Consider the following 14,453-nt stretch of genomic DNA (forward strand, 5'->3'; position numbering starts at 1 on the left):
GCAAAACATGCAACATATTAAGCAACTACCGCCACCATCTGTCTGGATAATGGGCACTATGCATGATGGGTCCATGAACTCATGTTACTTGCACCAGTCACGAAGGTTCCATTAACATGTTGCACCAGATATTTGGATTCATATGATCATCACACTCATTTCCAGTGTCCCAGCAGCATGTTTTTTGACACCACAGCATTCGCTGTTGATGATGATCAGCAGTGAGGAGTGGGTGCTTCTTGAGTTGCCTGCTGTGGAACCCCATACGTGTGAGTGTGCAGCACGTCATTTGGGATATTGTTCTTGCATTCCCCATATCATATTATGATATTAACTGTCACACAGTGACCTGCTGTTGAGTCTGTACAACACATTATACCCTTCACCCACCACAAACATCCACCTTGAGTAATCCTTTACAGTTCTGTCAGCAAGAGGTGGTTTGACCCCATTCAACACCATTCTTTGTACACCTTAACCACAGTGTGCCATGATCAACTGACAAGAGTACCGTTTCTGATATGGAGGTATCCAGTGCATGAGCTCCTACAATCATGTCCTTTTTAATTCCATGATATCTTTACTTCATCTCATAACTGCTACTTTATCACTCTGATTTGCACAACCAGATGCAAATTACCACTGCTCTAGCATATGAAGCTGTTTGGCTTTCCATATGGTGAGTGCACTAATAATATTTGTCCAAGAAGAGCAGTGCCCATAAATAACAACTCTCTGTCTTCTTTCTCTTTATCCATAGCAGTAACTTACTCTTAATGTACACTGGTCCAATTTGTACATCAGTCTTTTATGTGAAACAGTATCAAAAGTTTTTCTGAAATCTAAGTATGTGATGTCAGAATTATTATTTTTTGCATCTTTCTTTGTCACTGTGTCATAACATCCAGTCAGACTGGTCAGACAGGACTGCCTGTTAACAAATCCATGCTTTGTCTGCAGTATAAATATAGGCAACTCCCGTATAACACGGTACTTCTACAACACAGTTTCGCTCTAACACAATTGATAAAGTGCAGCAATCCTCACACAACATGGTACTTATATAACACGTTTTCGCTCTAACACAGTTATCTTGATTAGACCGGGGTTCGAGCCCGTGACCACCAAATACGGAGGATGCGGAAAGGTCAGGGAATGACCACTGCATATCCCTGGAGCAATATGGCCTTAGATGCTAATGCTCCTAAAAACCAAATAACAAACAAATGAACTAACACAGTTAGAGAATTGCAGCAAACCTTGCATAATACGGTATTTTTGAGGTTGTGTGTGGGGGAAAACTCTGCTGTTATGTTGGATGTAATTTTCAACATTTCCATTCTTTTTTGTGAATCCCCACTTTTGGCTCACTAATTGTTATGCGGGGGGGGGGGATTGGAAAATTCCCGTGTTAGGTTCTGTGCTATTGAACTTGTGGAAAAATCTAGATTTGAAAGTTTTATTACTATTGGGTAATGTTCCAGTCCATACAAAAGATTTAAGTCATCCAAACGTTGAAGTAATGTTCTTACCACCTAGTAAAACTTCTTTAATTAGATTAAGGCAATGTATATATAAAGTACTTTAGCATCATAATACACAGCCATTTTTGAATAAACAGAAAATTTTTAAGGCAGCATCGTTTTAGGTTATATCTCATATTGTGAATACCTTCACAATATGAGATATAACCTAAAACGATGCCGCCTTAAAAATTTTCTGTTTATTCAGAAATGGCTGTGTATTATGATGTTAAAGCACTTTATATATACATAGTCCAAATTTGTTCACAGCTTGAGGCTCTAGCCCTAAATGCGCCTTAGATTAAGGCATTATATCTACCTTTGAAACTCATTACATCAGAAAATCATTACAATGGATTTTGAAAAACATTGATTCCGAATTGAATTGATGGAAAATTTGAAGTGATGGAAACATGGAGGCATGGAAACATTTTTCTGTTGTGGACTGTATCGGAATCATAGCTTTATCACTCAAAGAAGTAAAACTGTCAACATTAAATGCGTATTAGAAAAATGTATGGTTTGGTTTGGTATTTGGATTTTAGGAGCATTAGCAACTAAGGCCATATTGCTCCGGGGATATGTGGTGGTCATTCCCTGACCTTTCCGCATCCTCCGTATTTGGTGGTGACGGGCTCGAACCCCGGTCTAATCAAGAAGCGTGTGCTATGCACTGCTGCTCCTTCCCACCTGGCTACGGAGGCGCCTGAAAAATGTATGGCTAGAGCGTCAGTTCATTCAGGAAATATGGTCGAACCGACCAAAAAAGGAAGCTGTGCGATAGTAGAACTTGCTAAGTCGGTAGGACAGGAAAGTTTTGATGATATGACTACTGAAGCCCCTCGTGGGTAGCACAGTTGGTAGAATTGCCGTCATCCCCACACCAGGTGGAAAAGACCTAAGTTCGAATCTTGTCGATGATAGGAGGAACTTTTATGGGTCTTTTTCATAATGTGCCGGAGTTATTCGGTCTCAGGTGAGGGTAGCGTGGTTTTTTTCAACAAGAAACTCAGGTTTTTCGTCTAGAAAAATAGAAAATTGATCTCAGAACACACGCAATTTGAAATTTGAACACACAGAGCAACACAGCTTTAGTTGCCAATGCTCCTAAAAAAAAAAGATATGATTACTGAAGACGTTCAAGAATTACTGGTAGAAAAGGAGGCTGGCAAGGTGGAAATGGTATCGGAGGAAAATCAAATCAATTCGGAGGATGATAGTCCAGATAAATTCTGAACTTCCAAATTTTACACTAGAAAGTATACGGAAAGGCATAAAATTAGCCGCACAATTAGAATCTTATTTTTTTAAATTCGAATTCTTGAATGAAAGGAGCTCAAAGTTCAAAAGGGAGCTTCAAAAATGATTAATCCCATACGATGAAATTACAAATATCCATCAAGCAAAAGCAAACAAATTCAGATTAACGATTTTTTAAAGAGAACAGAAGATACACAAAATCTAGAATGGTGTATTTTTGTTAGCTCTTGGAACGTAACCCCCACTTTTTTACTGGTTCTTAGTCCCGTATAACATGGTTTCGCACTACATGAGATTTTATAGGAACCTAACTACCGTGTTATATGAAGGTTACCTGTACATTCCTGTCTAGATAGTCCTGTATTACTTCTTTAACCAGTGACTAAATTATTATTTTCACTGGAACAGAAGTTACACTGTAATTCTTCATGTTACCAATCTCCCCTTTGTGAACTCATACATCATCAAGCCATAGGGACCTTCCCTAAATCCAAGGATGCACTCGTAATTATGGCTAAAGGTTTGCTTACCTCTTGCCACCTCTTTTAATATAACTGTATAGATTCCATCCACCCTAGGTGCCTGCCTTTTTAATATTTGGCTTCAACAATTTCTCTTCCACTTTCCGCTAAGTTATCACAACATCATTCAGCCCATTTTTATAATTGGATACATTTCTGGCATCTCCATCCATAAAAAATTCAGGTGTAAATGTAGATGCAAAATAACTATCACTTTGTCAGCAGTCTAAGCAGGTTCATTAACAGTTAAACCATTCACATTTTATGGATTGGTGTGATTCATTCCCTTCCTTCTACCATTAACATAAGTAAAAAAGTCTTTGCTGCTTTTTTTTGCATTCTTTGCCAAAGATGTCTTGAAAGCTGCCTTATCTTGCCTAACCTCCTCTTTGACTTGATTGTAGGCTTTTTATGTCTCCTGTAGTATCACCTGATAATTTATATTCATCCCGTGCATTTTTCTTCTATTACGACTCCCATCACGTCATCTGACATCCATTTAGGCCTAAGCTTTGAACAGTATCTCTTAGTTGGTTTGTAAAGTCTAGTAGCTTCTACAATTACATCCCTGAATGCTTCCCATTTAGAATTTGCTGTTGGTAACTTCATCAGTTGGTCCAACTGCAATAGAATTTAAATTTTTACATTTACAAAATCTTAAACATGTACTAAATGTTGTAGGAAGGTTTGGCCCAAGATGGTTGAGAATGCCAATGAAGGTGCTGAACTACAAGAAGATAATGAAGAACATAGTTTATTAACAGGTTTCAGGAACTGAATCGTTTCCAGAGATTTACAGCAAGAAGACCTACAACAATGTATTCAGCAATGATTTCCAACAAAGCAGTGATGATTTGTTGGAAGAATTCATGGCCATGATGAAATCATGTGCATTCCTTACATAAAGAGATGAATCTAAATATGAAGAACAGATTGAATCAAATAAGGGCCAAAAATTTCTTATAGTCTCAAAGACACCATAGATACATCTTTACATTATATTGAAGGCTCATTTAACAGTTGGCAAGCTGATGTTTATAAAAAACTAGAGTGATTATGCTCCAAACTGATTTACTATGTAAATGAATGCATGCAATATATATTTTTCAAGTAAAAATGAAATTCTTAAGATTTTTATGATTCTCCCATTTTAACCAACATTTTGTACTAAATGACCAACTGCTAGGCCTGATCATGTTGGAATAAGAAGCTTCTACTGTTTCAATCAGTCAATTAGTAATTAATTGATTAATAAAATAAAGAATTCTCATATTAGGGTTACCTGAGAACAACCTCATCCACCCATGTATATTATGTCCATAACCGTGTATTTTCTCTGGTCAGTTTGCCATATGAAAAACCAGTTCCTTGCTTTTTTTCACCTGAAACTGGCTGATGGAAATCGAACCTGGGCCTTTTTGACCAATGGTGAGGAAAGTGTTTATAACCACTCTGCTACCTGCAAGGACAGTAATTAATTAATAACAAGATAATTAGTTATTTACTTGCTATTAGTTAAAAAACACATAAAATCCAAGGAAGTGAAGCCAGTCGACATCGCTGGACAGTGCAGTGTCGAGTCAGTTTGGTGTGACATAAGCATTGGGAGATCAAAATTGAGAGTAGGAGTGTGCTATAGGCCTAATGACTCTGATGAGTATAATAAGAAACTGTTCGGAGAAATAGAGTGGGCCAGTAAATCAGAGAGTCTTATAATGGGGGATTTTAATTTCCCAGATATTGACTGGAATTTGGGGGCTGGTCACTCACACAGTAGCAAGGCTTTTGTGGATTTATTGGATGATTGTTTTCTACATCAGCATGTTCGGGAGGCAACTAGAGGGAGTAATACTCTTGATTTGATTATCAGTAGTGATTCTTCATGCATTAAGAATCTGCAGATAAATGAACCACTTGGTGGCAGTGATCACAGTGTGCTGAAGTGGGAGTTACTCAAAGAGGTAACTACCATTAGGGGTAAAGGGAAGGGGTATTGCTTTCGTAAAGGCGACTACAATGGACTGAGACAGTATTTAAATTCTATACAGTGGGATCAACTGATGATATTGCCAACAGCAAATTCAAAATGGGAAGCATTCAAAGAACTTATTGTGGAAGCTACTAGGCTTTACATACCAACTAAGAAATATTGTTCAAGGTTTAGGCCTAAATGGTTGTCAGATGAACTAATAAGGCATATGGCAGAGAAGAAAAATGCATGGGATACATACAAATTAACACGTGACACGGACGCCTATGATAGATACAAGTTGATCTGTAACCAAGTTACAAAGGAGGTTAGGCAGGCGAAGGCAGATTACGAGAGATCCTTGGCAAGGGATGCGAAGAAAAACAGCAAAGAGTTCTTTACTTATGTAAACTCTAGAAGGAAGGGGATGAATCAGATTGGTCCACTTGAGATCGATGGGTCAACTGTTGATGACCCTGCTCGGGTAGCTAACAAACTAAATGAATATTTTGCATCGACATTCACACATGAGGAGTTATTCAGCGAGGGGAATGCCAGAGGTGTATTCAACTCTAGCAGTAAGCTAGAGAATCTTGTAATAACTGAGAGCAAAGTGGAGGAGAAATTGTTGAAGATAAACACAAGAAAGGCACCTGGGGTGGATGGGATCTATCCAGTTATATTAAAGGAGGCAGCAAAGGAGGTAAGCAAACCCTTAGCCATAATTATGAGAGCTTCCTTGGACTCAGGGGAGGTACCCATTGACTGGAGATGTGCAAATGTGACCCCAATTCACAAAGGGGGATCAAAGGCTGACACAAGTAATTATAGACCTGTGAGTTTAACTTCTGTTCCCGGAAAATTAATGGAGGCACTGGTGAAAGAAGCACTGCAGGATCATCTAGACAAGACTTCAGTTATAGCTAGGACACAGCATGGTTTTGTTAAGGGGAAGTCTTGCCTGACCAATTTGATTGGATACTATGATGCAGTCACAAAAGAACTGGATGCAGGGAATAACTTTGATATTATATACTTGGATCTTAGAAAGGCTTTTGATACTGTTGCACATGGAAGACTGCTGCACAAATTGGAGCAGTGTGGCATTGGAGGCAAGTTGCTGCTATGGATAAAGGGGTGGTTGAGGGGGAGAAGACAGAGAGTGGTAATCAATGGACACTGCTCATCGTGGACTAATGTTATTAGTGGAGTCCCTCAGGGTTCAGTATTGGGGCCTTTATTGTTTTCTGTATTTATAAATGATATTGATGATGGTATATCAGGCTTAATGTCCAAGTTTGCAGACGATACGAAGGTTGGCAGGGTTGTCAAGGACACTACTGACACTATGCTGCTGCAACAGGATTTGGAAAGGTTGAGCAGATGGGCTTCGAGGTGGCAAATGAAGTTTAACATTGACAAATGTAAAGTACTACATATGGGAAACAGCAACCCCAGAGCAACGTATCAACTCTGTGGTACTACACTGACAGTGGTAGAGAATGAAAGGGACCTGGGGGTGGTGGTGCAGGCAGATATGAAGTTCTCTGAGCAGTGCAGACGAGCTGCAAGAGTAGCTCATGGTGTATTGTCAATGATATATAGGAATTTTTCTAGCAGGGATAAGGAGGTGATTATTCCCTTGTATAAGGCAATGGTCAGGCCACACCTAGAGTACTGTATACAGGCCTGGAGGCCTCATTTCAGGAAGGATGTAGAGCTGCTGGAACGAGTACAGAGAAGGGCAACTAGATTGGTGAATGGGACAAAGGGGTTCTCTTACGAAGAAAGGCTTAAGTTTTGCAAATTACAGTGTCTGGAAACTAGGTACCAGCGGGGTGATCTGATAGAGGTGTACAAAGCCTTGAATGGTTTGAGCATGCTCAATGCTGATGGGATTCTTCCTCTAGCTCAGAAAAATCACCTGAGAGGGCATAAATTCAAATTGAGGAAAGACAGATGTAGGATAGATGTGCGGAAATTTGCCTTTAGCCAGCGGGTGGTTGGTGGGTGGAACAGACTTCCATCCCTTGTCGTGGAAGTTGATAGCCTAAATAAGTTTAAGGCTCAGCTGGACAGGTATTTCGAACGAACAGAGGGGTGAAGTGGAAGTGGTTATTTTTATTTATTTATGTTACTTTTTTTTTTTTTTTTTTTTTTTTTTTTTTGGCTGATGCTGCATAAGCTTGCTTTCTTGCATCAAATGCCTCTACTAATGCTAATGCTACTTTTCATTTTTCTTAATCACAGAAAAAGAAAAAATTCAATTAATTTTAGAAATAAAAATCAAGCATGCCTGAAATGCAATGTGCTGCATACATATATAACTTGTTACTCTTTCTCTTTATTTTTTGTAGAGAAAATGAAGATGCTGAAGAGGCAGAGGACACATCATCTGAGAAACGGGTAAGTATAAAGATATTAATCCCCACTGTCCAATTGGAAATACGGTGAATTAAATTAGTTAAAATGAGAATTTTAAATTACCTTTTAATTTTGCATTCCATTCTTTTAATAAGGATGTGGGCACTTCAGTAAACACTAACTATTTAAGATCTCCTTCTCAGGCATACCATTAGAGATTGTTATTCCCATTTTTAGTAACATTTGCATATGCACAAAGCAGCTATTGTCGTCATCATCATGTCTGTCTCTCTCTCTCTCTCTCTCTCTCTCTCTCTCTCTCTCTCTCTCTCTCTCTCTCTCTCTCTCTCTCTCTCTCCCCCCTCCCATCCTGTTCAACTGAAGTAAAAAGACCTGGGGTAATTGTGCAGTCAGAAATAAAGTTTTCTGAGCGGTGCAGACAGTCTGCAAGAGTAGCTCATGATGTCTTGTCAATGATATGCAGGAATTTTTCTAGCAGGGATAAGAAGGTGATTATCCCCTTGTATAATGCAATGGTCAGGCCACACCTTGAGTACCATGTACAGGTCTGGTGGCCTCATTTTAGGAAAGATGTAGAGTTGCCAGACCCAGTACAGAGAAGGGCAACAAGATTGGTGAGGGGAACAAAGGGGTGCTCTTACTAAGAAAGGCTTAAGTTCTGCAAATTTCAGAGTCAACTAGGCACCTGCAAGGTGATCTGATTGAGGTGTATAATACTTTCAATGGTTTGAGCAGGCTCATGCTGATGGGATAGTTCCTCTTGCTCAGATTACAAACTTGAGGAGGCATAAAACTCAAATTGAGGAAAGACAGTTGTAGAATAAATGTGTGGAAACTTGCCTTTAGCAAGCTGGTAGTTGATTGCTGGAAGAAACTTCCATCTGTCGCTATCGAAGTTGATAGCTTAAATAAATTCAAGGAAGAAATAGACAAACTTTTGAAGTGAATGGATGGGTGAAATGGGAAGTTTCCTTTTTCTTTTTTTCTGGCTGATGCTGTATAAGCTTGCTTTCTTGTATCATATGGGATTAAGGGCAAGTTGCTACAATGGATAAAAGAATGGTTGAGTGGGAGAAGACAGAGAGTGGTAATTAATGGACACTGTTATTAGTGGAGTCCCCCAGATTTCAGTGTTGAGCCCATTGTTGTTTTGTTTATTTTTCAATGATATTGATGAAGGTATATCAGGCTTAATGCCAAAGTGTGATGATAATACAAAGGTTGGCAGGGTTGTTAATGGCAATATGCTACTGCAACAGCATATAGAAAAGTTGGGCAGATGGGCTGAGAAGTGGCAACTGAAGTTTAACATTGACAAATGCAAAGTACTGCATATGGGTAGCAGTAACCACAGAGTACCGTATCAACTGGGTGGTACTACACTCAGGGTAGTGAGAATGAAAAGGATCTGGGGTAATTGTGCAGTTAGATATGAAGTTTTCTGAACAATGCAAAAAGGCTGCAAGAGTAGCTCGTGGTTACTACAGGAATTTTGCTAGCAGGGATAAGGGGGTGATTGTCGTCTTATAGAAGGCAATGCTCAAGGTCCTCACCTTAAGTATTGTATACAGGTCTGGAGGCCCCATTTTAAGAAGGATGTAGAACTGCTGGAACCAGTACCGAGAAGAGCAACAAAATTGGTGAGTGGAACAAAAGGTTGGTGTTACCAAGAAAGGCCTAAGTTCTACAAATTGCAGACTAGGCACCTGCGAGGTCATCTAATTGAGATGTATAAGGCCTCAGTGCTAAATCCCATTAGCACTGAGATTGCTCAATGCTAATGGGATTCTTCCTCTTGCTTAGATTACTCACCTGAGGGGGCATAAATTCAGATTGAGGAAAGACAGTTGTAGAATGTGGAAATTTCCCCTTTTGCCAGCTGGTGATTCATAGTTGGAACAAACTTCCATGTGTCTTGTGGAAGTTAACAGCTTAAATAAATTCCATACAGAACTAGACAAACATTTGGAGTGAATATGGATGGGTGAAATGGGAAGGGTTTCCTTTTTATTTATTTATTTTTTTTTTTTTGGCTAATGACAGCTTGATTTCTTGCATCATATGCCTCTGCTAATACTAATGTAACAGCTAACTCCTAATGGACAGAATTTAAAGAAATTTTGATTTGTTAATTCATGCAAAATTTCATAATAATTGGAAAAATGGAAATTCAGCAGATATTTCTTTCATAGCATAGCACATACCGTGTGTGTGTGTGTGTGTGTGTGTGTGTGTGTGTGTGTGTGTGTGTGTGTGTGTGCGTGTGTGCGTGCGTGCGTGCGTGCGTGTGTGTGTGTGGTCAGTATATTCTGTCTGTAAACTAAATATATTCTTTGGGAGGAAAAAACAATGTGACCATCATCTACGACCATTTAGTATACTGTGTTATGAAAAAAGCCCATAAAAATTCCTCATGTCATTGATGAGATTTGTATTTCAACCATTTTTTGCACAGAGTGGAAAGCACAGTGATTATAACCACTGTGCTACCTGTGAGGCCATCACATGTCATATATTGCAGTGTATAAGTCATTTTCTGTTTGTTGCCTATAAATTCGTTCCTAATTATATATTCTCTGTATAAGTCAATTCCTTTTTTATAATCATCTTTAAAATTTTTCATAGTCATGATGATTACAGTAGTCTGCATGTAGAACCACTGTCTTCTTTTCAATTATTTATGCTCTTTCTTTTAAAAGTTTATATTTTAAAATTTTTAATATACTGCATAGAAAACTGAACAAAGTGGTAAGCATTTACAACATATCTTATATAGAGAGTCACAAAACCAAAAGCAATAGGCATAGGCGATGATGTGACATTACTGTTATCAGTGCTATACTAGTATATGCACTGTGCTGCAAATTAAGTTCTCTGTGAACAGTGCCTCATTATGGAAACACATTGCTATAAGAAATTGAGTCCCCAAAGTTTAGTTTTCGAGAATTCAAAAAAGTGAACTTTAAATCATAACTCTTAACGAATTTCACAAACTGCTTTAGCCTATCAGGTGGTAGATGACTTTCATCAACCAGTGAAATACCACCACTTTGCTTATTGGAGGCTTGAAGTGGTGAAACCCATGTTTAGTCTCTAGAGCAAAGTTTCCGGCATCCCCCTCTCCCCATACTTCTCCTTCAACCCATGCACAGTACCAAGTACTATAGGTTTTGATACCTTTCGTGTTTGGGGTTTTCATAAAAAAAAAAAAAAAAGTCCAATGAAGAGGATGAACAGATAGGATTTTACATTTGTATAAGTTGACCTTAAAATTTTAGATGATTTTTTGTTTCAAAGTTCAACTTATGTAGCAAAATATACATTAGTTATTGTTACTGTATATTGTAAATATAAACAGTATAACCAAATGGCAGCTTTCAGCACTATATGCTACCATTGCCAACCATGAATTTCGTATTAAAAGTCTGTATAATATGAGAAACGTTCACCTTCATAAAACATGATAGTAAATGTAAATGATGGGATCCCAAAGCAGATTTATTATATTATAAGCCTAGGAAACTTCATTATGTGCTCATAGATTATGTGGTCTCAGCTAATGCTACAAAAGCATTGAGAATTCTCTGTCAATACCTGTCTTGTTATAATTACTCTGAAGTAAGGTGGATCTCTCCTCCATATTAATATTTCTTATCTGGAGGACCTCAAACCATCTGAGACATCGCGTGGCTGCACATATAATAATTGAGCATCTCAGGAGTTGATCTGATGAACGAGGGTTTCTTTTTATAAATGACTCCAAAATCTAACCCAATAGACTTCTCCATACAAAATATTACAAGAATAAACTATTGAATAGTATATATATAATGTTCAATATATAAACTGCACTCAGTGATCACTGAATTATGACAAACTCAGTAATTACTGAATTATGAGCAAACAACGCCACACATTGTACAGGCTCAATGGTAGGCCACTGTGCAACAGTTGACATTGCAATACAATATGAGGAATTCAAGAACAATATCCCAAATGACAATGCATTGCACACTTTTGGAGTTCTACAGCAGACGATCCAAGAAACACCATCTCCTCACTGCTGATCATTGTCAACAACACGCTGGTTGGACACTGGAAACGAGTATGCTGGTCAAATGAGTACAAATGCCTGGTACAACACGCCGATGGGTGCCTTCAAGTGTGGCTCAAGTAAAATGAGTCCATGGACCCATCATGCATGGTGCTCACTAACCAGACAGGTGGTCGTAGTGGTTGCTTAATATGGGGCACGTTTTGCTGGAAAGAACTAAGACTTCCCGGTGCGTGTAGACCAACATTTCACTGATAGTATCTACCGGCAGCTCTTAGGAGACCATGTGCACTCTCTGCCATTTTGAATTTTTTCCCGGGCAGAAACAAGATCATCCAAAATGATAATGTGCCACGTCATCAGGTCCACACTGTGCTCAAATGGTTCAAGGAACGCTGTGATGATATCATCCATCTTGATTGGCCTCCAAATTTGCCTGACCTCAATCCTGTGGGATGTTTTGGAATGGGGTGAGATGTATGGACACGCAACCATCATCTGTTCCGACACTGTGATTTGATCTATTCCGATTAAAGCCTTGCAAGTAGCATGATTGCAGATCCCTACAGGCATATTCAGACATCTAATGGAGTCAATACCCAGTAAAATGGTGGCCCAACATGGTATTAGGTAGGTGGCCATAATTCAGTGATCACTGAGTGTATATACTCTGCTCTCCAAAAAGTATGTGGATTTACTTTGGTTTCATATTGACAACACTTCCACTCACTTCAACATTGTCATGTCACCCCACCCCACCCCTGGCTGTTTTGATACACTTCCCATCCTGAGTAAGCTTTCTGTCAGTGAACTACAGCAGATACAGTCCTCCATTCCTCCTGAAGAACAGTGACCATTTCAGCTATGAGTGAGCTGGCCCTCAGCCACAGATATTTCATATGATTCAAGTTTGACTATGCACTGATCATTTCAACTTTTGTACTTTCGTGCCAGTGAACTATTCTTGAACAGCACGGGCAGTATGGCACATGGCATTATCCTGTTGAAACAAATATGGGCCTGTACCAAAGAACTGCTACATTGTAGGGAGCATGGATTTTTTATTAGAATTTTTTTTTTAAATTTAAAAAGAAAAAAGATTTTCAAAAAATTTCTTTTTAAAATTTAAAAAGAAAGTTTTATTTAAATTTTTAGTCTCCAAAATGTTAAGGTAGGTGTCAGTATTTATGGTTTCTGCATCACCACCAAGCTATACCATGAGAAACAGCCCCCACCATAACTCAACTTCCTTTGAACTTCATTGTTGGCACAACTCCCCTATCAGGCATTTTCCAAGCATCCCCCTTTACTACCACACCATTCCATCTGATTGGAATAGGGTGTAGTGAGATTTGTCACTCTTGTTATCACCGCTTTTGGGTTTTTACTCTATGGTAACTATACTGCGTAAGATGTTCATCTAGTTTTGGACAAAATCTAAGCCCTCAGCAATCAAGGTTTTTAGATGCTTGGTCGCTGTAGCTTTAGACTGCATTTTGTTTTAAAATTGAATGAACACTTAGACTACTCAATCCCGCATATCCTTTTCTTGCTTCTAATCCTTTCTTCTGGTGTGTATAAGAGTATTGACAGAGAGAGAGAGACAAATTCAATAACACATAACAACATTTATTAAATTTAAAAAGAAAAACATGTATACATTGCTTCCAAGGTTTACGCCCGTAATAATAGCAAGAATACATTTATGGTAATAATCTTATAATATCAAGCATATTTATAGTATTCCTTATTCTAACATCTCTGGAACCATTCGTTCACTAACTTTGTTGCTTAGTGTAATACTATTAGCTAATAGAAACTACAATGTTCACAATACACACTAGTATTAAGCAGATGGTTGGGTAACAGAAAACATTAGACAAAGTACTTTTGGGGTTTTGTCACCTTCCCTTACATGTTCTCGTTATATTTAAATATCTTATGTCTATCCTATTCTGATCATTCTCACTACCTCTAACTCCTTGTTCTAATATTTACTTTGCTGACTTAAACAATGGGAGTTATTTCAAGCTCTCAGCTGCCCACATCAACGCCAGAGCTTGCACTTGGGCATCGCGTGACACAGAGACAACCCCCAAGGCAGAATGCGCTGGTCCCGAAGGAACTAGTAGTTGTTGGTGACTCTATTGTCAGGGAAACGGGGAACATGCTTTGTAAAAAAGATAGGTGGAACAGGACCAGTGTATGTCTGCCAGGGGCAAAGGTTGATGACGTTGTAGAGCGAATATCATCTTTTAAGGGCACAAAAGGTGATATAGTTGTACACGTTGGCACTAATAATATTAAGAGTAGAAAACCGGCAGAATTACTTAACAAGTACAGGTCACTGTTAAACAAAAGCCGAGAATTAGGGTTGAATTTGAAAGTGTCTGCAATTCTGCCCAGACACGATAGGAGGGAGTATATGTTGAGAGCCTTGTCGATCAATTCGGCCCTGGAAAGATTGTGCAAGGCTCAAGGGGTAGAATTTTTTTCAGCCTGGACTGTACTTGTTAACAGGAGAGATTGCTTCTACAGGGATGGGATACACTTAAATAGAAAGGGTGCAAGAATATTTGCTGATGCTATCGAGGCAGTGTTAGGTGGGTCGGAAAACTGCTAGCTTGGGGGGAGACAAAGACCAATAGATTGACAGTAGCCACTGGCAGAGGTGAAAGAGATTCTTGCACTGCTTCTATTAGAATGAGCAGAAGCCTGAAAAACAAGATGCATGGTATTTC

The 14,453-nt window shown here is 38.8% G+C and overlaps 1 protein-coding gene across 1 annotated transcript in view; it reads left to right on the forward strand.

The window, feature by feature from the left end:
• Positions 1 to 14,453, forward strand: part of LOC150091174 (uncharacterized) — a 234,173-nt gene that overhangs the window by 186,080 nt on the left and 33,640 nt on the right. Inside the window, exon 7 of the mRNA XM_090374566.1 lies at positions 7,631 to 7,679. Within this exon, the coding sequence (XP_090230692.1) occupies positions 7,631 to 7,679 (49 nt within the window). The remainder of the gene's footprint in view (positions 1 to 7,630; positions 7,680 to 14,453) is intronic.

The sequence above is a fragment of the Mastigoproctus giganteus genome, chromosome 1 (assembly GCF_048544385.1).
Source record: "Mastigoproctus giganteus isolate SK-2022 chromosome 1, ASM4854438v1, whole genome shotgun sequence".
In the NCBI taxonomy this organism is placed as follows: Eukaryota; Metazoa; Arthropoda; class Arachnida; order Uropygi; family Thelyphonidae; genus Mastigoproctus; species Mastigoproctus giganteus.